This window comes from Mastacembelus armatus, chromosome 5 (genome assembly GCF_900324485.2).
Source record: "Mastacembelus armatus chromosome 5, fMasArm1.2, whole genome shotgun sequence".
Classification (NCBI taxonomy): domain Eukaryota; kingdom Metazoa; phylum Chordata; class Actinopteri; order Synbranchiformes; family Mastacembelidae; genus Mastacembelus; species Mastacembelus armatus.
This window is the reverse complement of record NC_046637.1, coordinates 5,099,471-5,125,617: the sequence shown is the minus strand read 5'-3', so window position 1 is coordinate 5,125,617 and position 26,147 is coordinate 5,099,471. Positions and strand designations below refer to the sequence as shown.

At 41.1% G+C, this 26,147-nt stretch overlaps 1 protein-coding gene across 5 annotated transcripts in view; it reads right to left on the bottom strand.

Moving 5' to 3' along the window:
• The window catches only part of arhgef10la (Rho guanine nucleotide exchange factor (GEF) 10-like a), an 89,363-nt gene that overhangs the window by 46,327 nt on the left and 16,889 nt on the right, over positions 1-26,147 (bottom strand). For 2 of the 5 annotated variants that reach the window (XM_026306935.1, XM_026306937.1), the window contains 12 exons: positions 24,306-24,401; positions 23,467-23,575; positions 22,342-22,442; positions 21,776-21,853; positions 20,347-20,526; positions 19,092-19,208; positions 16,095-16,187; positions 15,118-15,288; positions 13,041-13,186; positions 12,031-12,203; positions 9,026-9,141; positions 7,690-7,817 (listed from right to left, as the gene is read on the bottom strand). In XM_026306935.1, the coding sequence (XP_026162720.1) occupies positions 7,690-7,817; positions 9,026-9,141; positions 12,031-12,203; positions 13,041-13,186; positions 15,118-15,288; positions 16,095-16,187; positions 19,092-19,208; positions 20,347-20,526; positions 21,776-21,853; positions 22,342-22,442; positions 23,467-23,575; positions 24,306-24,401 (1,508 nt within the window). The other 3 variants (XM_026306939.1, XM_026306938.1, XM_026306936.2) reach the window with 3 other exon arrangements.

Below are 26,147 nucleotides of genomic sequence, written 5' to 3'. Positions count from 1 at the left end.
AGACACAGTACGAGACCAAATCTCATGTGTGTGTGCCCATGAAAATCACAAAAAGAAAGAAAAAGAGAGGGGAGAAAGCAGCCTTAATGGGAGTGTGACATTAGGAGCATATCATGACAGTAATGGTTTAAAACATCGTGTGTTGAGAATACATCTGCATTTAAAAAGTGATGTCCTCACCAGAGTTCTTTGTAGGCTACTGTAGTATATATATTTTATAAATATTAAGACATCTCTTTCAGGCTACTTAGACCTGTTCATATAAAAATATGTTCATGCCAGTGACAGAACTTTTGTGAAAACATAATATATAATGAATATATGAATATATCAGAACCTACATAAGTACAGGAACTAATATATCAGTCTAAACTGGACATGGACAAACTGATGCTGTTTGTTATAGGTAGTCTCGTCTTGGTCTCTGAAAAGATATAATATGAAGAAGCCTTTTACCTGGACAACTAAAGGAGATGAAAGCACGAACACCAAAAATACAGTGGAGAAATGTCAAATACTGCAGGCGTGGTAGGAGACGTTCGCCTTGAAAATGAATCTTAGTTTCATGAATTCAAGTGAACTACACCTGCCATCGTCTGCAACGGTGCAAGGCTGCAAACTTTTCACAGGCACCTTTCAACTCTGCAGGGGGTTAGCATTTGATATTCAAGAAACTTCTTACATACAATCTTCTGAAAAATAAATCGAAACTTAGTGATTAGTGCTTATGGATTAATGAGTGTGTTCAAAACTAAAAATTAAATAAAACAGATCATTTCCCAAATTTGCTTAGAAGACAGAAGTGCCTCATGCCGTACACTGACTAATCTATGCATATATTTCCATAACAGGCCCATAATTCAGTGTTTAACAGGGTTGAAAAATGTCCTGTCTTCCTCTTCAACACAAATGATAAATAGTATAAATATTAGAATATAGATTATAGCTTGCTTAAGGCCTCATAACATGCCAGATCACACATCTCAATGCTGGAATTTGCATTTTGCCTCTGTTCCTTTATGGTAATTTTAGTACTCTTGACAAGTGGTAAATATGTTGTCGGTGGCTATATATTTATGGATATTTCTTTGTTGTAGCCATGTATAATCTGAGTAGGCACAGAAAATTTACACCAAAAAAAAGTCAGACAAAAATCAAACATGAATTTGTTCTGACAACAAGCTAAAATCAAAACAAGATTGCAGGTGATAGTGTGAAACAATTGAGAACAATACTTGTAACCTTGACAATGTGTCTGTGCCTAACAAAAATACACACAACGTTCTCTTCCATTTGGGAAGTAAACTGCTGGCTTTTATTTTATATAAGCCAGCAGAGACTGTAATACAGTTTGAAAAATAAAATGAATTTTAATCTGCTTCTATTGAAATGCTGAATCACAAGAACAGATGTGTGACCCAAATGTCCCTACATTTTCTAAGGTGTTATTTCAAGTTTTATTTAAAGGCTTCAGTGCGAGGTGGCACAGGTTAAACTAATTATTATATAAACATACTTTCAATGAGATTTCTATCAAATTGGAGACAAGGGACTTCAGTTTCTCAGTAGGCTTCTTCTAAACATTAACGCTTTCATTCGACATCAGGCCACCAGCTGTTTTGTCTCTTTATTCCCTCAGGTCAGCCTCTCTTCATGAGTTGAAGGAGTTACAAATTGCTGACAGGACTTGGCTACAAGCCAACCTGTGGTGGACATTGTTTTTCAATTCAATTCAATTCAATTCAATTTTATTTGTATAGCGCCAAATCACAATACAAATCATCTCAAGGCACTTTACAAAAACTAAAACTAAAAACCCAACAATTCCCTTATGAGCAAGCACTTGGCGACAGTGGAGAGGAAAAAACTCCCTTTAATGGAAGAAAAAAACCTCCAGCAGAACCGGGCTCAGTTTGGGCGGCCATCTGCCTCGACCGGTTTTTGTTGCCTGATGCTTCTTATTTGCCTAATCTTAAGCAGTCAGGTGACAATTTTTATTTATAAGTGGGATTTGCCTAGCACTGAGCAGGTAGCAGAGTGACATAGCCTGCTTTAGGCTGCTATAACCTATGCAAAGAATGTTTTTGGATGCTTAGTTAGTCCTCAAAGAGCTCCAGTCATAACCCCAGTGACAGACCACGTCCTTCTTCTTACCTCCAAAAAGTAGGTGATAGCCAGAACACGACCATGGGCATTGTCTTATGTGAGTGATTTAGGCAAGGTTTACCAGCTGATAGTCAATAGCAAAATCAGGCTCTCAGACCAGAGAAAGCTAAATGGACTCAAGCTTGTTAATGTTTAAATTTGACTCCCTCTCCTTCCAACTAAAATAAAATGTCTTAATGTCTTAATGTTGAGCAGTCTAACTTTAGACTATCAGCATCAGCCTTGAGTTAGCAATAACTCAGGAAGCGTCGATCCATTGACAGGGGTGCTCTGTTGTCTGGATTGATCAAACATTATTGCAACTACAAATAAGCGGTTAGGCCAAGGATGAGATGCCTTTTTAAAGCACTAAGCAGACCTGCAAAATAATGGCCCTGTCTGAGTCACCTGCACAACACAGTGATTCTGAAGCGATGAAAGAAAACGAGAAAGAACACACATGAAAACAGAGTGCAGGTTTGGCGGGGGGGGAAAGGGGGTGGTCTCAGACACACATAAGGAAGACAATTTCCCCTTCAGACATCATTAGAAGGTAACTGTGTGGAGAACAGTGTGCAGCCTGAAATTCTGCTTCTGTCATATCTGCCACTGCCCGCTGCAAATTCCTTTTCATTTTATGGAGAAAAGAAGAAAATGGTTCAGACGCATACACATGGTAGAGAGGGAGAGAAAGATTGAAGACAGGATCAGAATAAAGTAAGTAAGATCTCAAACTTCCTTGACATGTTGAGAAAGTGGAGCTTTCACAAAGAGGTGTAATTCAAACCATTCGCTGCTTAAATATAGCAGAGGCAATTTGCCTTAGACAGAAGGGGAGACAGGGTGTGACAAGAATACAACTACACACTGGTTGAATTCCTTAGACAACACTTTATGCCCACATGGCCTCAAACATGCTAAACTGAGCGCAGTCTGTGATTCCTCCCTCCTGCCCACTGATTGACAGCCGCAGTGCAGGTGTGGTGCACTACTAGAATGGTAAACTAGACTCAGGCATGCTGGCAGAGGGAAGATGAGGAGTGCTGAGAGGCAAGAGGAGTCAAAAAGGGAGGAAAGGGAGAGGGAAGAGAAGAACGGGGTGTGCGAGCGAAGCAAGAAGCCGGCTGGGCTGATTTATGGGAGCAGGTCAGTGCCGAAGCACACGTGTGACACTAATGCACAAGGACGGGACAGATGTAGGAGTGACTGCTGAGTGGCAGCTTGTCATGCACCCTTCCTTCAGTTCACCTCCACTCTCCAGAGAAACAAACAGAGAAAGGCTGCTCTGCAAATATAGAAATGAATAAAAGGAGACAGCTCAGCATCGCTACAAGATTGTTGATCTAGTGCTGGATGGAATTGACCAGTCACAGAAAAATATAGATTTAGAGACTGTGTTAAAGCAGATTCAGACCTCAAGTGTTTTATGAGGTGTTTTATAGCAAGGACGCGACTGTATACAATCTCCTACAGTCGGCACCAAACAAACACAGGATTCTCTGTAGGCAGCACTAAATGAACCAGAATATAACAAGCTCTTGAGTTCCTGGTAGGATGTCAATTAGTGAAGTCTGAGCATTCCCATAAACTCACTGCTACAGTTAATGACTACTACAGTCACTGTACTGGCTGTTTGGGACACAAATGTTCACAAATAGTAAAAAAAAAAAAAAAAAATGGCAGTCAGTCTGAATTCTTGTTTAGATTTCCATATCCTAAACACTCTTGTGGTGCAGTCCAATCAGTGTTGGGATTCATATTGGGTAAAAAGTCATATATCATTACTACAAATATGAAGAATGTACTATAGCATGTATAATGTAAAGATTAGATAAATACCTTCTTAATTAACAAGCTACAGAGGACTGAAACTGACCAAAGAAAACATGCTGCAGGTGCCTTTCAGCTCCAGTCCCACTGCTTCTGATCACTGGCTGAAATTATCTGATAACTGGCTGAATGTAGAGGACTGTTGTATTCTTTTTATTCCGGTTGCTCCCGTGTGTGACTCTGTCTACATGTGGGACTGTAAAGAAAAGAAGAAAAAATAACAGCCAGCTGTCCCTAGATGAATAAGACTGAAAACTGTGGAGCAGTGGTAGGGGTGTGTGTACAAGACTGTGACAGATGCTATAGGAAGGATCTGCCATCTTCAGAAATGCACTTTGCTGTCTAACAGAGATTTTGTTGAGAAGAAATACTGCAGTCCATCTATGTGATTTAGTCTGCAACACGAATGTCACAGTGTTCAGTCAGGGTTTCACAAAAAAAAACAAAGGGACAGGGACAGCATCATTCTGAAACACATGTTGCTGATGAATGTTTTAGTCATCTGTTCCTGCTGTGAGCACATTGAGTGAAATTCCATTTACCTACATGGTACTTCAGTGGAAGGAAACATCTGAGGACGAAATCTGCAAATTTGGGCAATCCGAGCCCACTATGTGAACAGTTAGATGCCACTGGAGGCAAACAGGAAATTATCTCTTTGTGTAATTTCGGTGAACAAGCCTTTTGAGTGTGATCCTGCCATGTACCGATTCACTGATTCCCCCCTCTCTCAGCTGTCCACATGCCTGAGATAACAGACATAAGGGTGCATGTCTGTTTGGAAAAGACTGAAGAAGAAATTAAGTCACTGTATTAAGTCACTGTGAGCCGTGCCATTCACCTTGCAGTGCAGGCTACTTGCAAGGTGAATGCTCCATGAAAAAGAGAGGCTTCAGACTTTGAATACTGTTCCTTCATGTATGCTGTGCGCGTGCAGCAGGGGGTTGAAGCAGCAAACACATATGATTAAACTATGAAATTTGAACTGTGAATAACGTACCAGCATGGCCCATGTGTCTAAGCCTGTGGTTGCTGCAGCAGATGCAGTAAAGGGGGATGTTAATGAACTGCTGTCACACGTAAGCTGGTGCTGCTTTGAGGCAGCAGTCAGGATTCCCTCCACGTACTGTCTGTTTGCAGTGTGGAGGCTGTGATGTCCTGCCTGACTGCAGAGAGTTGCTTGCGGCCAGACAGGAGAGGACCAATTCAGTACAGGGGGTTCCTGCTGTGGTCGCACTCTCTCACCAAGAGAGCAAAGCCTCAGCTCTGTGTATAGTACTGTATGTGTGCTTCTGCCAAATCATGTGTGTGCATTTCTGTCGCATACTTGCTTGTGTGCTTCAGTAGGAAGCTGGAAATACAAGTAACATTGTGCCCTGCAGATTGTTACTTAGACTGGTAACAAAAGATAGAAGGATCTCAAGGGAATACCAACGTATGTGTGTTGCACTTGTGTGAGACACAGACCCTGTCTGCTCGCTGCTCTTCCCCACAATCTGCCACTGCTGCACCCTGCATAGTGTCAGAATGGTTTGGGCACTCGCTGTGCCACCTGTCACCCCAGCCCTGAGGCTCACTGCCGGTCCAGCCACCCGACACCAAGGCCCAGCCTCAATTAGATTGCTATCACACAACCAGCATTGGCTCCTTTCTCCCCCACAGGAGACTTCTCTCTTTCAGCTGACATTGTTATCTTTTTACCTCCCCATAAACTGTGGCCATCTTCAAGTATGACATCATTGCAGTTCTTGCTTTATATTTTTTAAGTTTTAAATACAAACCTACAGTTCGGACATACATAGGGGTGGGAAATCCACTTGTCAATGCAGCTGCTAATGACATTATCACAGGAAGTCAGCCAATAGGATACCCCTTGAAGGGGAATTTGGGGACTCACTTGTAAGCATGACATCTGGTTCGACCAAACATCTGAGTAAGCAGATTGGCCCTGCAGGCCTGGTGTGACAACCAATGAGGAAGCTGGGAGATGTGGGAAAACTGATCTGCACAGCTTCACTGCTCAAGCTGTCACTTTAGCTTGGCTTGGCACAGTTAGATTCTCCCTGGCTCTGAAGCATTAGGCCCAATCTTTGACTGCCACTGCCCTGCCGGCACCGAGCCAAGTCTTTCATCGGGGAGGTTGATCATCACGCTCACTCTTTCTTTCTTCCACTCCTTCTACTGCTTAGTTTCTCTCAGCAGGGCTTTGGCTTCTCTATCATAGTCTGTCTCTTTTTTGTCATCCCCTGCCTCTTTCTTATCCTATCCCCACCAGAAGCAATGAAATGGGATCCATTATAATCTCCCATTATTTGCTATTCCCAGTTCCTGTACAGTGCTCTAAGCTACTCATATGCTCTCTCCTTGCCATCTTTGTTCTCTAAGTAGGCGTTCAGCCATTCAGAAGGAGCCACTCTGACATATTAAGACAACCACTCTCACATCTTCAGTATGTCAAGCTAACCTGTCATGGATTGCATATAAATGTTCATCTGAAAACAACTCAACTTGTTTTGTTGATCATTTTCACGTTTTAACTTATTTGCTATGTAACCTAAATAATAATAAAATCAACAACTGGTTACTATTAGGAAATAGAGGAATTTTCCCTCTAACTGTCCCTTTAGGTTTTTAACTTAAGACAGTTGACCCTTTCTGTATTCATTTTTCAAAAGTAATATAAAAACTAAAGGTGTATTTAATTTATAATGTGTTATCCTGCAGTCAGGAGATCAATTGCAACACTATTGTGTAGAAGAACCTAAGACAAATATCTTGGTTTTCAGAACACAGATACAAAACACATTACACATGTGGCTGTTTGCTGAGCAATTCAGTAAAGTTATGCACTATCCTACGGCCCAATGTTTGTAAAAAAACTGAAGCAAAAAAAAAAAAAGCCTCAGTTAAATCCAGCAAAAGATACATTTTGGGGAGGCGTTTTATTTTTATTTTATCCATCCAGTACTGCAGGAAATGAATTATCTGACTCAGGTAATTATCCACTCACAACAAAATAAATAGTTCTCTGCTAAATTTACTAAAGATCGGTGTGGCCTGTTGGCCCAATGAGCTACGTTCAGATACAATACAGACCTCTTTATTTTCTGTACAATAATGTGTGTTAGAAATTTTTAAATTGCCTTTTATACCCATTAACTGCAGAAAGAGTGACAAGGGGAAACATATTTTTCAATACTGCAAATGTGTGAAGTCAAAAGCTGAATTTTCACATTGACAAACATTTCTAAAAAGGTCAGTTTGTCCTTATGTGCTACTGAGAGGAGATTCATAGTCATTTTTTTTCCACTTAAAACTAAATATACAAAATGTGCACAATATGACTTGGTGTGAATACTTTCTGAAGCCACTACGGAATTTGGTCATCCATCTCTTTATTCATATATTTTGTGCTACTCTCATTTTGTCCACCCTGACAATATGCAAACTGTCACATAAAAAAAAGAAAAATTACAAAAGAAAAAAAAAAAAATGAAATAAGTCAGCAGCATGCATTAGATTCTGTTGAGCAGAAGTTTAGTGCATCAGCACTAAGATGACTGTCGATGCAGAATGTCACAGTCCCTAATTATTACCATCGTTGTTTGTGTGGGCATTAAAATATTCATGTTCTCAAACATAAAACAAATATATTCTCAAACATACACAGCACATCTGACTTAGAGCCACATCTGTATGTGAGGTACTACTCACTTGTCTGGCCTGCCGGGCACCTGCAGGCGTAAACGACATTTGTTAGCACTCTGGATCTGTTCTTCTTTGATGCGAATAAGCCTCTGCAGAGCTAGACACCAGTCCTGGGCCACAGTGGTGTTCAGGTTCTTTGGCGGGAATACACACACAGTTAAAACTTGTCTCTCAGCTGTGTCAAACAATAGGTCATCTGGCAGACACATGTGTATTACTGTATATCCACTGTGTATTACTGTATAATCATACATCAACTAACGTAAAATATCAGTACTTCTTGTTTATTCATTTAGCTTTCTTGTTGTGGCTTTTTTATCCCCTTTAAATGCGACACTAAATTCACCTTAACACCGACATTCATTTGACAGTAAAAACAGCAGTCCCTCAATTCTAATAGGATCAAATCAATTTACTGAAGTCAATGAGCTCTGCAGAAGTGTTTTGTCTGTTCATTCAGTGGACAATATTATGGCTGGATGGGAAGTGAAAACAGTAATTTCCATAGTGCCAAGCCAATATCACTCCTCCTGAGGATGTTGTGCTCATTACGTGCAGAGAGGCAAAGGTGCCACCATTAGCCTGAGAGGCTCTGTGGTGGCTGTGGGAGCCTACCTCCCTGGCTGTGTTATAAAGCATATGGTTCTGGAAATGTGTTAGTGGTAGACTGCTGGCAAGCGTCCTGATTTGAACGTTACAGGAAGGACACTGCTAGTTTCTTTTGCAACATAGCAAATTCTATCTGGTGTAGCAGAGGAAACACAATGTTGATGAGGAGATCAACGGACGACCTTATGCTTTGGGAGGCTGATGATTAAAGAAGCACGAGGCTGCTCTTTGATCACACTTTAAAAATCTAGAATCCTTTTGCAGTTTCCTTAAGATGAATAGCAGAACGATATCAGAATCAGGTTTATTGCCAATTATGTTGGACACACAAGGAATTTGACTCCAATACAGTGACGCTCAGTGTGCTTGTCACAACAGTTCACACAATATGTGAATCTTTGTATCATTAAAACTTAATTAAACTTACTTCAAACTGAATCCAGTAATCTAGGAGCTATTGTAAGGTAAGCTGCAGTTTACAGAATGCATTCCATATTTCATATATTTTCAGTCAATATTTTGAAATAACTGACTTATGAACAATTTGTGAAACGTTTAAACAAACCCTGACAGAACAATGCTGGTTTGTGAAGGGATGTGAAAAATGCTCTGTGGTTTGGTCTGTAGATCCAGCTGGACTAAGGAAACCTGAGATCTTGCCTTTTGTCTGCCTTTATTACATTATATATGTTGTATGATACACATTAAAAGTGTAACATGAAGCAACACATACCTGATATGTCCCCTGCAGTGTGCCTACAAGGAGAGTGACCTCCTCCACAACAGACAGATCATGTTGTAGTTCCTGCAGCTCTTGGTAGAGCCGTGGAGGGCCCAGGATTGCTTTTCCTAATAGATGGCAACACGCAAAACCTTATTGATATCACAGCATGATGCATATTCTTCATTAAAAAAAAATTTAAAAAAACAGATACTGTCAACCATGTCCCCTCATCATACACAGGTAAAATACAAAAAGCAGCAAGGTTAGGTTCATTCAACCCTTTTTAATTTTTTATATGGAAGAATGGATATTCAGCAATGGAAACCAAAGCAATGAATATAGAATTATGGCCACAACTGGCAATTACTTCAGTACCAAATCAATCTGTTGATTTGAATTAATAAACCAATGAATGTATGAAATATCAGAAATAATTAAAAAAGCAATGCTCAGAATGATCTATTCTTTTTGTGTTTAATGAAGCAGTCCAAACTCTAAAAAACCAAATTAAACACAGAGCGATCAAAATCAGAAAATTCCTTGTTGAGAAGGTATAAGCAGTGAATGTCCTTGTATTTTTTGATAAATACCTAAACTGATGTAGACAGCATGACAGTTCAAGGTCAAGACAAAACGATGTTGCATCTGCAAAATCTTGGAATTACAGATAGAAAAGTTACTTTTGCTGAGGCTCCAGTAGCACTAATAATAGAGTTTTGATGTGTGGATAGATTGCTCATTATTCGCTGAACTACAGAGAAGCAATTTATAAGTAAAAAAAAAAATTTGATGGAGAAACTGTTATTTAGAGCTATGATGCCCTTTTACTGGCCAAAAGGAGTGCAGGTGTCTCATTAAACACAAAATTCAGCATCGATTTGAGGCCCGCTACCTTCAAAGTCTCTCTCTCTCTTACTGCCGCAAATCGATAGCTGTGTCTCCTCCTATCTGCCATCCACCGTCCTAGTTCTCCTAGCCCCATCCACCCAGCAGTGGGCTCCATAAGAACTGCCTAATTAAATTCTGCAGGTAGATTTTGCTCCAGAGCTGTCTTGCACTGTCACTGCTGCCACATAATAAAGTAGCAGAAGAGCTGAGCCGGTAGGCAGGCTTAGTGAGGCATGCTCCTCCGAAGGGACCTGCCGTCTTTTGTCTATCCACGTGCATAAATGGAGTGAGAGTAAAGCCCTAAAAGGAAAGGGAGTGAGAAAAAAGGTGGGCTGGGACAGTTCGTTTAAAGAGCTCCATTGTTGCTTCTGGGGCTGAGCTTCTGACTCAGGCAGCCAGTGACATCTGTCATCTGTGAAAAGAAATCAATAGGTAGGATATCTGAATATAAAGGGCCATGCTGCAAGCTACAAGAACAATGACTTCCTATCCTCTCCAAAGGGATTGCCTGGATCCCAGTACAGGTTTGTTGAGCCCTCCAGGGCCCCCTGTTGGCTACAGCTCGAGAGGTGAATGTGAGTTGTAATCCAACATAATCCCATTGGTGAGGCAGGATATGGTTTTCACATTCAGACATGGCTATCTACACAAGCCGCCAAACACGTAGCTCATTGGTCTAGAAGGCCAGAAGCCACTGGGGTCCATCCCTGCTTTCTGTGGTATAAGGCACCAATCAAGAACTCAGCTGCTGTTCCAGTGATACTAGCCTTGTATGAGCCACAGCCAAAGCCCACTTAGTACACTTATGACAAAACAACTGCACTCCTGACAGCAGGTGAAAAAAGAGATTCCACAATAAAGGAGTTGTAATAGGGGCAAAATGAAGGTAAGACAGTGTGATAATAAACGACTGGCACTGTCAGCTTTTAGAAAAAGAGCACACCTACAGTTTTTGTGGGCCTTTCGTGAAGTGGCAGGAACGGAAAGACAGAGACAAACGGGGAATGTAAGAAAGACAGGCACGTATTTCCCTAAAGGCCAACTTTCCTCAACAAAGAAGAGCATCAGGGCCTGCAGAAGAGGAAAACTGACTCCATTTTGAGCAAAGCTGGGGGAGCACAAAATTTCAACTCAATGACATCACAAAGAATGGAGCTATAAATATATGAGACAGTCTGTCTCAACAAAAATCTGGGGAACAGCCTCACAGATGTTCAGGGAGGTTCCTGGATAGACATGATTAAGGTGACCGCACCATGTCGAAAAGGTTAAAAAAATGTCAAGGACAGACTCCATCACCATCTACTGGGCATAACATTTGCAGAGTTCAGTGCAGATAAAGGAAGAGAGACGACTGCACTGAGCTAACCTTAAATGATCCCAAAATCTTGCAGCAAAATTGTGAGTATACGAGTGCATACTACTTAAAAAAAAGGAAAACTTAATCCAGTGAGAATCTAACCCAGCTCTCAAAACAGTAGCAGCTTGCTGAGCATGACACGGATAGCTCTGAAGAAGGTGCCATTAATATTTAAGTCATGGAGCTGCAGCTTTAAAAAGCCTGTACCATTACATCCTGATAAGGCTTTGTATCTCTCTTTTCCCTTGGCACATTTATCAGGGATCTCGTCAAGCTCTGTATACACCAGAGTTTTGTGAGGGCTGGTAGAAGAACTCGTGTTTCAACCACCAATTCCTATCTGCTCCTACTGGCTCTCTAATTGGGCCTGGAAAGGGAAGGAATAATCTCTGCAGATTGATGAGTCCACTCTAGATGTGTTTGTGGTCTATCAGAGAGTGAAATGAGACAGTGGGGACGATGCAGCAGGGGGCTCTCTAGTCCCACATATCTCTCCCAGATAAAACACCTCAGGCAGATGGGAACAAGCGACGGTCATCACTATCCTCCTCACAAACAGATCCTCAATCAGAGTGACAAGCAGCACGAATGTATCTCCAGCCCTCTGTTAGACACTTGAGAACAGAAATAGATTAGCCCTGCTGAGTCAGAGAAAGATGCTGAGACTAGTCAAGTCAGTCCAAGTGATGAGATTAACTAGAAGGTAGAAGATATAGATGTTGGAAAGGAATGAGATATGACTGGTTCCCATTTTCTTTCATTTTACCTGAAGAGCAGGAAAGACTTGGCCGCTTAGCCCCACTCTGTTGGAATAAAGTGTCCTTGCTTTGACAGGCCTCTTGCCCCACTTCTACTACTTGCACCTGCTGTAAGGGGGCGCTCCACTTCATGGTGTACTTGGGGCCAACAGGAACCAGGCTGCTGATATCTGGAGGCCCCCTGGTGGAGATAAGAAAAAAATAATAATTAGAGGAGGGAGTTTAAGGCAAAACAGTGTGAGAAAATTTCCTTCCCTATCCACATACTGCTAAAAGTACTAGACCCAGCACTCCACAGGAGGAGACGCTCTTTGAATTGCCACAAAGACTTGGGAGTGGGAATTAGAATCCGTATGATCATCCATGTTCCCAACCAAAATTGTACCCCTGGCTGTGAGGAGGAGTTCATTGCTATTCATGTATTCCTGTAATCACACAGACAATCAACATTGTGATCGGTTTGTCAAGATCCTGGAGGGCAGACAAAGTCAACTTCGGGACACTCGAGTTGAACAAGACGTAGAGTGATAATTGCTTTGAAGGCTGAACAAGGGGGCTTTAGACGACATCTTTGACAGGAGCTTTGCAAAATAAACGCAGTTCCTTTCCTGTTTACTTCTCTTAGGAGAGAGAGGGAAAGAGTGAGAAAGATGTGATCAATGGTGCTGTCACGAGATAAATTGGAAAGAAGCCAAAAAATGTTTTATGTCAGTAATCTGGGTCTCCTGTAGCTGTAGTTAGGCTTTCTACCATTTGTTTAAAGCTGATAAAGCTCCTGCAACTGCAGATAATGCCCACAGCCCATAGCAGATATTTCTCTTTACTATTCACTTTGCCAAAACATCCTTGCGAAACCTAGGGCATCCCATTAGAGCCCCATGTCACCTAATAGCTGTTTCTCTTAACTATGCAGTTTAGCAAACTCTTCTATCAAAACTAAGGAGTCACACATCTCACATTAGGAAAGCATTAGCAAAGTATCCTTGAATGCTAATTGAGCTCTACAAGAGGGACTTACTTGACATTTATGTTGCCACAGATGAGTACATCATCAAAGAGGAAGACCTTTCTCTCTTTAGACTTCAGGACTTGTCCTCGCTCGCCATACACAGTCTCAATAAGCGTCTCACAAAGGACCAGCGACCCCTGCTCCGAGTTCAGTTGCTAAAAGAGACAGTAATCAGATCAGAGGGAGAGGAGACACCATCACAAAGGCCCAATCTCCAGAGCTCCGTGCCTGGAGGACACAGAAGTCGGGCCTGGAGGAACAGATGTCTCATAAGGGATTAGTAACACATTCATGCTGCTGAAGGTCATTTAATGTGTGTATACATACAGCATACGCATAGACACACACATTCATCTTTGGCCTGTTCATTCAGCAAACTTAGTGAAACAGACTGCACATGTTCTGCCCATCTTTGACTTGCACACATTTGCAATGATAAACCTAAAGCCAACCCCATAATCTCTGGGCCCCATGGAGCTGCCAGAAACTTTTTCTAAATAATAATTCCAACACACGCATCAGATCATTCCATCTCTTTCTCTGTACCATGCTATCCACCAGGTCACCACCACTGTGGCCAACACTGCCTCACTTATGAGCACTGGGAAACGCATTCCTTTAAAACCACAACAGGGCAACTTCACAAATGCACAAACACTTGCTACACACACACTTTTAGACATATGGACCCAACACACAGAAGGAGTTAAAGAATCCAATAGCAGAGGCAGTTTAGGCAAGAGTACATGGGCACATACTGTGGTTTACAGCCGCCCATATGTTTGGCAAAGGGAAATAGCAACACAAAGCTTTTTCATCACTTTGGTCCAGCTTCTTTTATGACTGCCTATATCAATACTTTTAGTTTTATGTATACTGCGTCAGTCTAAGTCAGGTTCATTACTATTTAAGTGTAGCCACTATACTGCAAATACCAAGTTTAGAGTTCAATCAAGTTCGCATTCTGATACTTTGATGTTTGTGTTTGTTCAAAAGGCACAAATTTTAGCAAATAATGAGTCTCTGCCGTGTCCACTCCACAGCCTGCAGTGCAGTAATGCATCTGACCACATTTCAGAAAAGTATGTCCTCTCTGTAGGCAATCTGTAGCTGTTTTTGGCTGTGACTCAGAAAGCACACAAAATGAGTCATTAGTCCAACTGGGACTGCTGTTTGATGGCCAGAAAAACCACACAGCTCCCTCAAGAGGTGGGCTGCTATAAGAACACAACCTTAAAGACTCCAGGCATCAATAAGCACTGCACCATGTATATGTGTGAGAGGGAGTGCGTGTGAGTGTGTGTGAAATCCTTTCTCACTCACATTGTTATCTGTCCTATTCCAGCAACTTAGATACTTCGAGACAAAGAATGAATATTTCATTGGATGGTTATGGGGGCAATAGAGGAGACTGTTTCCTATTGGAATTCTGCAGTGTCACTGCAGCAAATGGAATTCTGTGTGGAGTGGAGGAGATTGGCTGAATCGGCTCATCTCAGAGTCCTGGAAAGCAAGGGCTGATAGAGAAAAATAAAAAGGGAGAGGGTGAGAGAAAGAAGCAGTCACACTAGAGAAAGAGAAGAAGTATGTGTAAGTGGAGTGAGAAAGTAAGCAAGAGGGGAAGAGAGGGGAGGTGAAGTGGAGAGAGACAGAGGAAGAGGCAGAGCGACAGGGTGAAAGAGATAGCTCTCTTACAGTTTCCAATTAAATGACTCATTTACCACCTAATTCTTCTTATTCAGAGCAGCATTTGTTCAGATTTGCAGCGGCAGGACTGTAATTTCAGTGTGGTAATGGAGAGGCAACGCCTTCACCATTGCATTTGGGACTGTTTAGCAATGATAATGGGCATCATTTCCAGGAGATCATTTCTCTGACTAAAAATGCCTCCGTAGATTAATGTGTGGGAAAGTGATATAAGTGATTGCTATATACCATTTTAATTCATAGGTGTTTGGCTCACAGTGATAACAACTCAGACGGGTTCAAGGGCTTAGTGGCTGGCCTGCGGTTGATGTGATTGGGACACATGTGCATGTGCATGTGCATGTACATTGCACAAGGGAGTGCGTGTGTACCCAGTCACCTTACTGAGGAGGCGATCACTGACGCTGCGGGCAAGTTGTTGAGTTTCTGCAATCTGGTCAGCTATTCGTTTCTGTTCATTCAGCTTCTCAGCCAGCATCTCCAGCTCTGTCAGAGCAAGCTGCAGGGGCAGACGATCCACATGGCCTTTCGGTGTATTCTTAAGCATGTCCTAGAAAAGGTCACAAGGGAAGTTTTAAGTAAAGACACTGCAAGTGAACAAATTCAAACCAATATTTTTATTGTTTTATACCTTCCTGTATAATCTGCAATATACTCAATTCAAATAACACGTTCTTTTTAGAAATGTCATCTTTACCTTCAAAAGTTCAAAACAGGGTCAAATCCTGTCTGCTCAGGTGTGTCTCACAGTGTCCAGAGGTTTTACATTATATCCCACTGACTAGCTAGTAGTTATTTAAACTTTATAAAGCCTATTGTATTACAGTTCCTACCTTCTGTAGCAGTGTCAACTAAACCTAAAAAGTGAAAGCTTGTTGTTGTCTTGATATGCATTTCAAACGTACCTCAGTGCCTTGAGCTCTAGTTGCCTGTAATGTATGATTTAATACATATACTTGCTTTTTGGAAGTACTGAGTTTAGGCTGGAAGAAAATGCTTGATTCACATTCATAACTTATCTTTTGAATTCATGGATAATCAATGCCCACTGAGGAATGAAATGAGCTACTGCAGATCCAGCAAGTCAAGCTCAAATCCAAATCTTTGCTCAGAATAGAAAGTGTAAGAGTTGGGATGTAAAGCCAGCAATATGAAAATCTGATGTGGCTAGCTACCTTTCAAGCTCTGGCTTACCACGTTGTAAAGGTATGTGAAGTATAACTTCCTGTTTAAATCCATAATCGATTCTGCACCTTTGAAGCTTTGCATCTTTATTAGTGTACATCCTACTGAACATTTACTTCAACTTAGGTTTCTTATATTGGAAATGTAAGTTAATAAAAACTAAATGAATACCTGCAGGAGCAATATGAACTGAGGGAAGCGTTGAATGGGTTTAACCATCAGGCCATACAGAGTGATCCGGTCAACACTAGATGCCTGCTTCTTCTAGAAAAAAATAAAAGAAAGAAAGAAAAATTAAAATAGGTCATGCATTTGGAAAAAGTACAGTTTCAACAAATGCCATTAAGAGGAAAAAAATGCTATTCCTACTTTAAGGGGGGATTAATCCTCCAGAGACCACGTGTCAGTGTACGAGTGGGTAAATAAGGTACGAAATCAGGGTCCGTTCATCACAATAAAGTATGAAAGAAGGTTTTTTTTTTTTTTTTTACGTCTAATATATTACTTTGGTTGTAGGTCAGGAGAAGATACAGTGTCATTTCGAAGCAGTGTCATTACCATCAGTATAAAATGCACATCACTGGGCACATCTAATACCTAGTATGATTGTAAATTTTGGGTTAGAGTGACTGTGAGACAGAGACTGAATATTACCCAAGGTTTTGGAAATGTTAATATCACAGTTCAGCCTAATTCTGTGTGTGCCAGTGTGCTCTTTATGATTTCATGTTGGTTGGTTATGAACGTGTGACAGTAGCAGTAACATTGGGACTTTGGGCCTCCATTTTTGATGTCTTTAGTCAGCCTTTGGGGGATCCTCACAGAGACCACTATTTCTGATTGACTACCCAAACATTTTACTCAGTTTCTCTTTCACTTGGGACAGCCACATAATAATTGCACAAGTTAAAATAAGCCTAAAAAGGAATCCCCTTGATAACTATACTGCAATCATCAACATTGCAAAAACATGCACAACCGTTAGACCAGTGGTCAGTAGTCACACAGCTATGAACATGGTCGCCAATGTTTTATTTAATCTGCAACATCCAGCAAATGGACAGATACAACTAAACTGAAGGTGACCTCTGAGTGCATGCCATGAAAAGTTTAGAAGCAACAAGTAAAATCTTTCCACCACACTTGAGCAGGTCAAGATGTCAATGGAGATGGACTCTTTCCTGCTTTATGCCTCTAAAATCCTTAAGTGGTGAAAGGAGGAAGGGGAACCTTTCTCTCTCAGTCATGCTCAGTCAAACCTGTCAAACCAGACCGTGTCTAACAAATACTGCCTGAAATGATGTTAATGTAGTCATAGTTGACCTGTCTGATCACTCAGAATATGACCTGAATGTTCACAATGGGACTGGTCTTCACTCTGGGAAACACTAAACTAAGTCATGTTTCCATCAGCCACTGGAGCCAGGATCAAAGGCCTAAATCATTTGAACTGCTATATTCAACCATCACCATCATCCTAGTGTAGGACTCCTGCTTCCCCATTAACTAGACTAAGTAGCCAATAGAACCAGCAAGTGAAGCCAGAGGCCTTTCTCATATTGGCAACTACGAGCTGTAACAATGAAAAGCTGGTGCTTTCTTCACTTAACCCGAACAGCTTGGGGTTAGTTGGCAGGGTCAAACTGACAAAGTTAGCACTGACAAAAACTAGAAAGGCTACATGCATGAGATCATTTCAGCTTCCTGAACGCTGGCGGTGGCATGCTCAGAGTGAGGATCAGTCTCACCTACTGTACACGGGCAGCAGCAAAGAGCACAAGAAAGACGGAGAGAAGGTATTCTTTGACCAGAGGTGTGACAAGTCAGCTCGATGTCATGTTATTCTTTCAGGTACTGACTGAATGCAGATTTTGGTACTGTTGGAAGAGACTAGTCAAGCAGCTGCAAATATCAATGTGCTGCTCTACAGAAGAGAGAAGTTTTAAGATGAGTTGAAAGGATTTAAAAGTTATTTCTGGATGCTTGAAACCAACTCTTCCTACATTAATTCTAATGTAATAGTTATGATAGACAAATCAGGAATGTTTTACTTCTGCAAGATATATTTCTGGCAAAGTCACCTATCTTACTGAGTAGAAACAAACTGTTGCCAGGCAACCTTAACATCATACCAAGAAGCCTCAGTGTTTACTGTTGTTCTGGAACTGACTGGACTGACCCTTAGTCTATTTTTCTGTTAAAACACTTGACAACTACTTTTGATTTCAAGAAAGGGAGAAATGTTCAAGACTAGATATTCAACTGAACCTCTCAAGGGCCCACATAATGAATAATACGTACGTCCATCCAAGCACCAGATAACTCGACACCTGCTCTCCCTATTGAACTGCCACACTATGTGTACATACACACCTTCCATTATTGGTCTCAATGGAGCACAATGATTCAAAGATTTTATATATTTGATTTGCTGTTTCAATATTTTTGGTGTACAAAAGTAAAGAAAAAAAATTATTAATAAATATTATATGAAGAACAACTGAGTAAAATCACCTAAATGTTCCTCTGAAAATGCAGCTCTCATATCATGTCTGTCAAATATATTGAATCACTGAATTTAATAGTCCGCATCCATGTTCCTGGAGTGTTTATGGTGCGTGCAGTCATGTGTCTGTGCCTAGCCTGTTTATTATTTGGTATGTCTTCAGACAGCTGCAACATACAGTGGGAGAGACAGAGGAACATTTTAAAGGAAAGAAAGGGACATGTGTTACCTGGAGTAACACATGGGGCTCTCAGCTGTGTGATCTGGTTCTGTAAATCAGCATTGCAGCTCAACGATCCAAGTCATATTCACACCTGAATGCTAGGTGCTCAGGGAATTGTTAAACCCAGCACATTTAAATCACTTTGTACCATCCTCTGTGCATGCTGACACTACATTTCCTTCTTCATGACCTATAATTAATATCTGCCCACTTTCCATATTTTACATACAGATGTGAATCAACCTGGATTCTAGTTGAGATCTTTTGTATTCATTCATTCTGCAGTTTCATTATAAAACTATTGGCAGCTTTTTAAGATATAACTAACACGTCAAATGCATAGGGAAGTATATAAATCCATACCAGGACAAACAGTGGGTTATACAATGCTTAAAAAAAATCTAATAAAACTACGCTATGCTAATTGGCTGAAGCTCACCTTTAAGAAGTCCAGAAAAGCTGGTTTGGACATGCATGCTTTTTTAATGAGAGCCATGGCATTGGTGAAGTTGTTCACGTAATCACTGTAAACATCCAGCACCATGGATTTGGAAAACTGTGGAAACAGAAACAAGCACAATTATCTGAATCTGTAACAACAGCCCTATAATAAGTGGGTCTGGTGCACTGCCATGTTTGATTATTTTGTATTTACACCAGCACCTGCAAACACAGTCATGTAATTTCCTCTGACATCCTAAATGTCTGTCTAACCATCCTGTGTTCAAGGCAGCCTATAGGTAATTTCATGATAAAGAGAGACTAGAAAATGACCATTTAAGTATAGTACTTAAAAAAAATTGGTTTGTTTACCATCCTGGTTACCGCAACACCCTTCATGAGTCATTTAAGAGGGTGGGCAAAGAGGAATGAGGTGGTGGAGTGAACAAGTGTGTCTTTGAGAAGGGGGTGTGTCTGTTGTGCATCAGACATTTATTCTCTCTCCTCAATTAAACCCAAATCAGGCAGCTGATAGTGATAGTCTAAAAATTAACAAATCACACGAAGGAATTAACCTTCTTTGCTCTCACCTTACTTCATGATCCTGTATCTCATTTATCCCTAAAGGCCCTGAAGGTACAGATACATTGCTGAATGAAAAAGTGGCCGCTCAATGAGGAGTACATAGTCCCATCAAGTTCCCTTTTGCAGGGAGGTCTTGGAATATCAGTGGAAAGAACAATAATTGCACCAGAGAATAAGTGTGCTGAACTGTTCCTCTCTAATAGGCAAATAATGAGCAGAATCTATGGCTGTGCACACTGCAGAGCCTCACAAAAAAAACTTAAACTGAACACTATTATTCAGCAGCCAAAATTTGCAAACACATATCCTAGAGAGCGTTGGATGCAGTGGAGATATTCATCACAACTGTAATTGATTCCATGTTTGGGGTAAAAGATCATTGTTTGCCCTATTTAAAACCTGTAGCTCATTATAACTCCAGTAGCAAAACCTGTGTTATAAAGTTAGACAGAAATGCCAAGAAAAATATGAGTGCTTCTATCCAGAATGTAACTCGCTGCCTGCAGTTTAGACAGAAACGGTGTAGAGACAGAGACAGAGACAGAGACAGAGACAGACACAGACACAGACACAGACACACGCACAACTGTAAATTAGCCTCCAGTTTCCATTTCTATTTCACACATATTATTTTCCCACTAAAAACATGCACATGCATACACACTAACCGAGGCAACAAATAAGTCTCCAATTTTTTCACTACTGTCCCACTCAGCAACACGTGATGCCAGTGCAATCTGAAACATGGAGTGGCACTGTGTGATCTCACGGATTCGGTAAAATATAGGGCGAATCTTCCGCGGACTCAGGATGCGTGGATCAGCTTCCATCAGTGGTCTGTGGTACTCCTGGTGAGATTATAAGAGATAATTAGGTTTTCACTGTCAGAATGTGCATATACAGTGTCTATGTGTGTGTGTGTGTGTGTGTGTGTGTGTGTGTTCGTGTGTGTAACATGTTTGTGTGGTGGGGCAGCTTAAGCTAAATCAGCAGTCCACCTCTCTTAAGCATCTCTTCTTCACACTAGAAAAATAGACAACTGAGACGTAGCAGACAAATATTCTGTGGATCAAAAAAATAAGAGAAAGTCACGCTGCCTGGAAGCACATTAATCCAAAGGATTCATGCATAAAGCAGCATTTGCCAATAGCAAACATGTCCAGAATTCAAGGTGATCTGTAATCATAAAAGCCAGAATAATAATGCCAAAAAACAGCTCCCAGCTGGGTTACAGATGCAGAAGCAACATGTTGAAGTGGGCACTGATTGATTCTTCAGTCACCACACATGGGGATATTAGTATAGCCTACAGAAATGGGCTGACATTGCTGTGGATGGCAAGCAAGTAAACACAACTTCTTTGAATTTGAACATGCTGGAGTATAGATAATATTATGTACAAGCCAAATGCAGCCAAACATAAAAGCTGAAAACAATAACACCAAAAAAGAATAACAGTGGCAGTTTTATCAGTGCTGATGTTTTGCAAGTCACAACAAAAAATTAACAACTGACAGTTGGGATATGGGCAAACAGCACAACATGAACAACTGTGCAATCTTTTTTACAGTGAAGATGAATGTTACAACCTTCAATATCTAATTGGGCTTGTGGTCTTTCATCTTTTTACATTGTCTATGTGGAGGCAGTGCATTTATCACTTGGCTGGACTGTGAGATTTCAATTGAGCTAAACCTGAAGTTTCACATGTAATCATGTCACTCAACATCAAAGGTAGGACAGTGAAAGTTTTTATAGTCCAAAAGGCAGCAATTGATTGCTGTTGATTCCACTTCACTAGGTGCTCCTCTTATTTTTCTATGATGAGGAGATAACAAGCCTCCTTTTCCCCACTAAAAAGAGAGATTAAAGAAGAGAGGCTGCACCCCATCCTGTGCACGCCTGACAGTCTCTGTCTGTTAGCAGCAGCACGACACCACAGAAACCAGGACGGCTGTTTTATCAGGATTATTTGAGCTGAGACACCTCCGTAATTTGATGGATACCACCACTTCTCTTTTCAGTGTAATTCATAGTGGCTAAATGGTGAAGATATTGCATGTGGCAGATGAGGACAACAGGGACTAAACAACTCACCTGCAAGATTCTCCGGAGAGACTGCAGGTAGCTCCGCTCACTCTGAATAATGGAGCCAAGGATATGGCGTCTGACAACCTGCGCAGACAACAGAGCAGTCAGGAAATTTAGCACTAAGAGGACATGATGGAGCACCGTTGTGCGGCATGCTTTCATTTGAGCACAGTACAGGTTGATGGATTGCACTATAATCATGTGTTTGTCACAGGTGGGAGAAGACTCAAAGTGTAGGTCTGTTTGAACAAGGCCTTCACTAGTGTTGAATCATTGGATTTCCGTTGACATTAAAAGGCTTATTCTAGAGTTTACAAAACATGCTGCTTTTCCAAACAGAATAAATGTCTACAGTATATATGCATCTTTAAAATACTGAAGTAACAAATAAATCCTTTTAACATTACAGCCAAGAGCCTTATCTCAAGGCCTTTGGGTACAGAATATTCACATAAATATGGGAACATTCACAGAAATACTAGCTGTAAATATTATGTAAATATTTCTACATAAGCGGGCTGTACTGGTGGGAAAAAATAAGAAGACATATTAACAAAAACCATCATGTGCACCTGGTGGTTGGTCAGCCCCTCTGGCATGGGGCTCAGCTGTGGGGGAGGATGCTTTATTTCTGACACAGCTACATCCAGGTATCCTGCATCATCCTCAACCTCTGCAGACATTCAGAAATGATAGTTAAAAAGAAAAAAGAGGATATGTACCAAAAAAATGAGAAAAGGAAACAACAGCAAGGGAACCTTCAGATCTCACTGCAGCTGAACACACACTGTGACACACTAAATTTATTACCTCTAAAATACGAAGAGACGTCTGTACTCTTTGAAAGAGAGACAGAGAATGATCGAGAAATAACCGAGAGAAAGACAGGGCCTTAAAAACAACACTGTAGTGCTGTAGGAGTAAAGAAGCTAGCATGCAGAAGTGTGTCTGCAAAACACGATACAATACATTCTCAGCTCTGCATTGGCACAAAGACACTTTATAGTCTCAAAAAAAAAAAAAAAAAATCCCCATTTCACCCGTAACCATAAAGACACAGATACCAGAAGCCTCCACTGTTCCAATTAAAGACTTGAATGATAACAGAGGATTGGTGGAAAAGAAATGTAAAGCTGTGCAGATTTCCCTCGATCAACACCTAAAAATAGCAGCACTGGCCTCCTTACCTCTGTGATGGCTCAGAGATTCGTTTGAGGCATGGATGTGGTATCTATGCTTTATAGAGCGGCTTCATTAATAGATTGCTAATCGCTCTTTTGTTAGGCAAGGGTTCCTAAAACACAACCAATACGGAGTTGTTTCATCCTTTCTATTTATTAGACAGTGAAAACTTTACTCAACCACATCATTGGTCTGAAAATTGAAAAAGCTTTTCTGTTTTATTTATTACAGTTATAATCAGTGAGATCTTCCTTTTTCTTGGTGCTTTCATTTCTCCCCGTAGGGATTTGTTTAAAATAGGTAAGACTTTCTGCTCCATCTGCCTCCAGCACTGCTTTTGCTTGGCTAGCTTTACACACAACCAGCTGCCTATAATTCAAAGAGTCAACAGTTACTTCAAGAGTTTTAAAACCCAAACTTTATAACCAATGCCCATTACTAAAAATAGAACAACTTCCTTCTAAAATAGTGAGCTGATCAACAGTTACAAAAATGTTCAGACTTCTCCGTGTTACCCAATTGATCTTTTCTCTGCAGGAAGGGAACTTTTCGCATGACGGCTATTTTGGTCTTTTCAAGCCCATCCTTCGTTCCACTTCTTGCTGCCTTCATGAGCTGCTGAACCTAGTGGAAAGGAGCAGACAGAAACACAACAAAGGGACATTAGAACACAAGGAACACACCATGCTGTGGAGACTTGATAACCTACTGTGCTCCTCTGGAGAGAGATGGAGAGAAGTGGTGCTCAGTGGACTCATCATGAATCTCACCATCTGCGACTCCCAGTTGGTTGCTCTACAGCCTCTAATCAGAGAGTCTATGAGTATATCATGGAGAGATTATGGTAACAGAGCGAGATCCACATCAGAGTAACAGGGCTGCATTGCTAAGTATGGGAGAATTCAACTGACCACAAACTCCACCCTGAGCATCACAGAGGACCTGCAACCAGACTCCACTGACCTAGAATACACCTAGGGTTGTAGTATTTTTAAATGATTCTACTTCAGGAAAGTAGGTCATTAACTGGGGGCAAGTTGCACTGGTGTTTACAGACGTTAATGCACAGAATACTATTTAATAATTCATGTGTCCCATAAATGAATCTTGATATTAAACCAGACAAGGAAAGAGGGAATGACAGTGAGTCTTAAAGGAAGTTCACAGTAGAAAGAAAAGCTGGGGAGGATGGTGCAGAGAGTGAGTTAGGCCACTGAGTTTGTTGAACATACAAACACAGCATATTTCAGCTCAGGATGATCATCAGTCCTACTGGCAAACATCTAGCAGAGTGATCTGAGCTCTGCAAAAAACAGTTTTACAGAGCTGTACTCATTCGCTGCTGGAGATATACCTTAATGTCATAGTTGTGCTTGCCAGACAGTCTCATGGCCAGTTCACGTTTGGTCCTGGCACAGCGTTCCCTCAGCCGACACACTTCAGGAGAGAGCTACAGGTGTTGGACAGGGACGGGGTCAGGTCACGTTTAGCCACAGAGAGGCAAAGGGAGGAGGAAAACGTAGGGGAGAGGAAATAGTAAAAGGAAATGGAGGCAAAGTGATCAAAGCAAAACAAGCTAGGCAATATCAGAAATTAATCACAAGAACAAGAAGAGTGAAAGCTTGGAGCACTGCTTTGCTCCAAAGGTCATACTTTATGTGAGTAATAGCCACAGATTTATTTAAGGAAGGGGCAGAGGGGTACAAGCAGTTAAGGGCAAATATTAACGAAGCGAACTCCGTCACAGCTCTCAGCGGCTGCTCAAATTAAGCACTGAGCAAGAAGAGAACTTCAGGTACACAATGAAAAATTAATTGGGCAGAACTAATTAAAAACAATGCGTTTTTGAACAATGCTGTACTAGCTGAAGAGTGTTGCCGGGCACTAATAGTTAAGTGCAGCTGAATCCTTCCTTTTGTTCAGTGGCCTGAGACAAGAATGGCAAGTAAACTGTGGGGGACTTTCACATCACACACTCTCTGACCTGAGCAACTCATTTTCTCTCAGTGTAACAAACACGTTTTCCCTCCTGTCTCCTTCCTTTCTTGGATCACAACAGTTATATTCACACATAAACACCTGCAGTATGTAAATATATAAGAACGTAGGTAGCCAGGAAGAAGCCAGGTAGCCAGGAAGAAGCCAGGTAGCCAGGTAGCCAGGAAGAAGCCAGGAGATCTGAGGCTTTTTAAACAGAGATGCCTCTTGTTTACTTTCATTCCACAGTGAAAGTATAAAGCCTCGACAGCCTCCCATATATTTTTCATGTTCTTTATAGTTTCCTTCCAGTTATTTATATTAATAAAGACAACTGTGCTAGAGGAACAAGAGATTAAATATTCTCCTTGATGATTTTGGAACTGCTGTAAACCAAAGCAAACTAACCAGTCAGTCCCGACATCACACACTCTCTGACAAACTAACAAAGCAAACTAACCAGTCAGTCCCGACATCACACACTCTCTGACCTGAGCAACTCATTTTCTCTCAGTGTAACAAACACGTTTTCCCTCCTGTCTCCTTCCTTTCTTGGATCACAACAGTTATATTCACACATAAACACCTGCAGTATGTAAATATATAAGAACGTAGGTATAAATCTATACTTTAATAATCCAACTCAGCAAAAGTACTTCTTTATTAGTGTGACTCAAAATATTCCTTGCACCTGCAACAATGCATACAGGTTAACGGGTGGTAAAGCTAGAGAAGACAATGCACCACAATGTGAATGTGCACACAGTGCCATCATGTGGAAGGCAGTGCTGCAGAACACTGATAAATAACATCCTTGAGAAGAAGCCAGGAGATCTGAGGCTTTTTAAACAGAGATGCCTCTTGTTTACTTTCATTCCACAGTGAAAGTATAAAGCCTCGACAGCCTCCCATATATTTTTCATGTTCTTTATAGTTTCCTTCCAGTTATTTATATTAATAAAGACAACTGTGCTAGAGGAACAAGAGATTAAATATTCTCCTTGATGATTTTGGAACTGCTGTAAACCAAAGCAAACTAACCAGTCAGTCCCGATGTCATACATGTTGGACACATGCAACATATTTCAGGGATGTATCCGCACACATATACACACAAACACACACACACGCACGCACGCACACACACACACACACACACGCACACAGACAGACACAGACAGACACAGACAGACACAGACAGACACAGACAGACACAGAC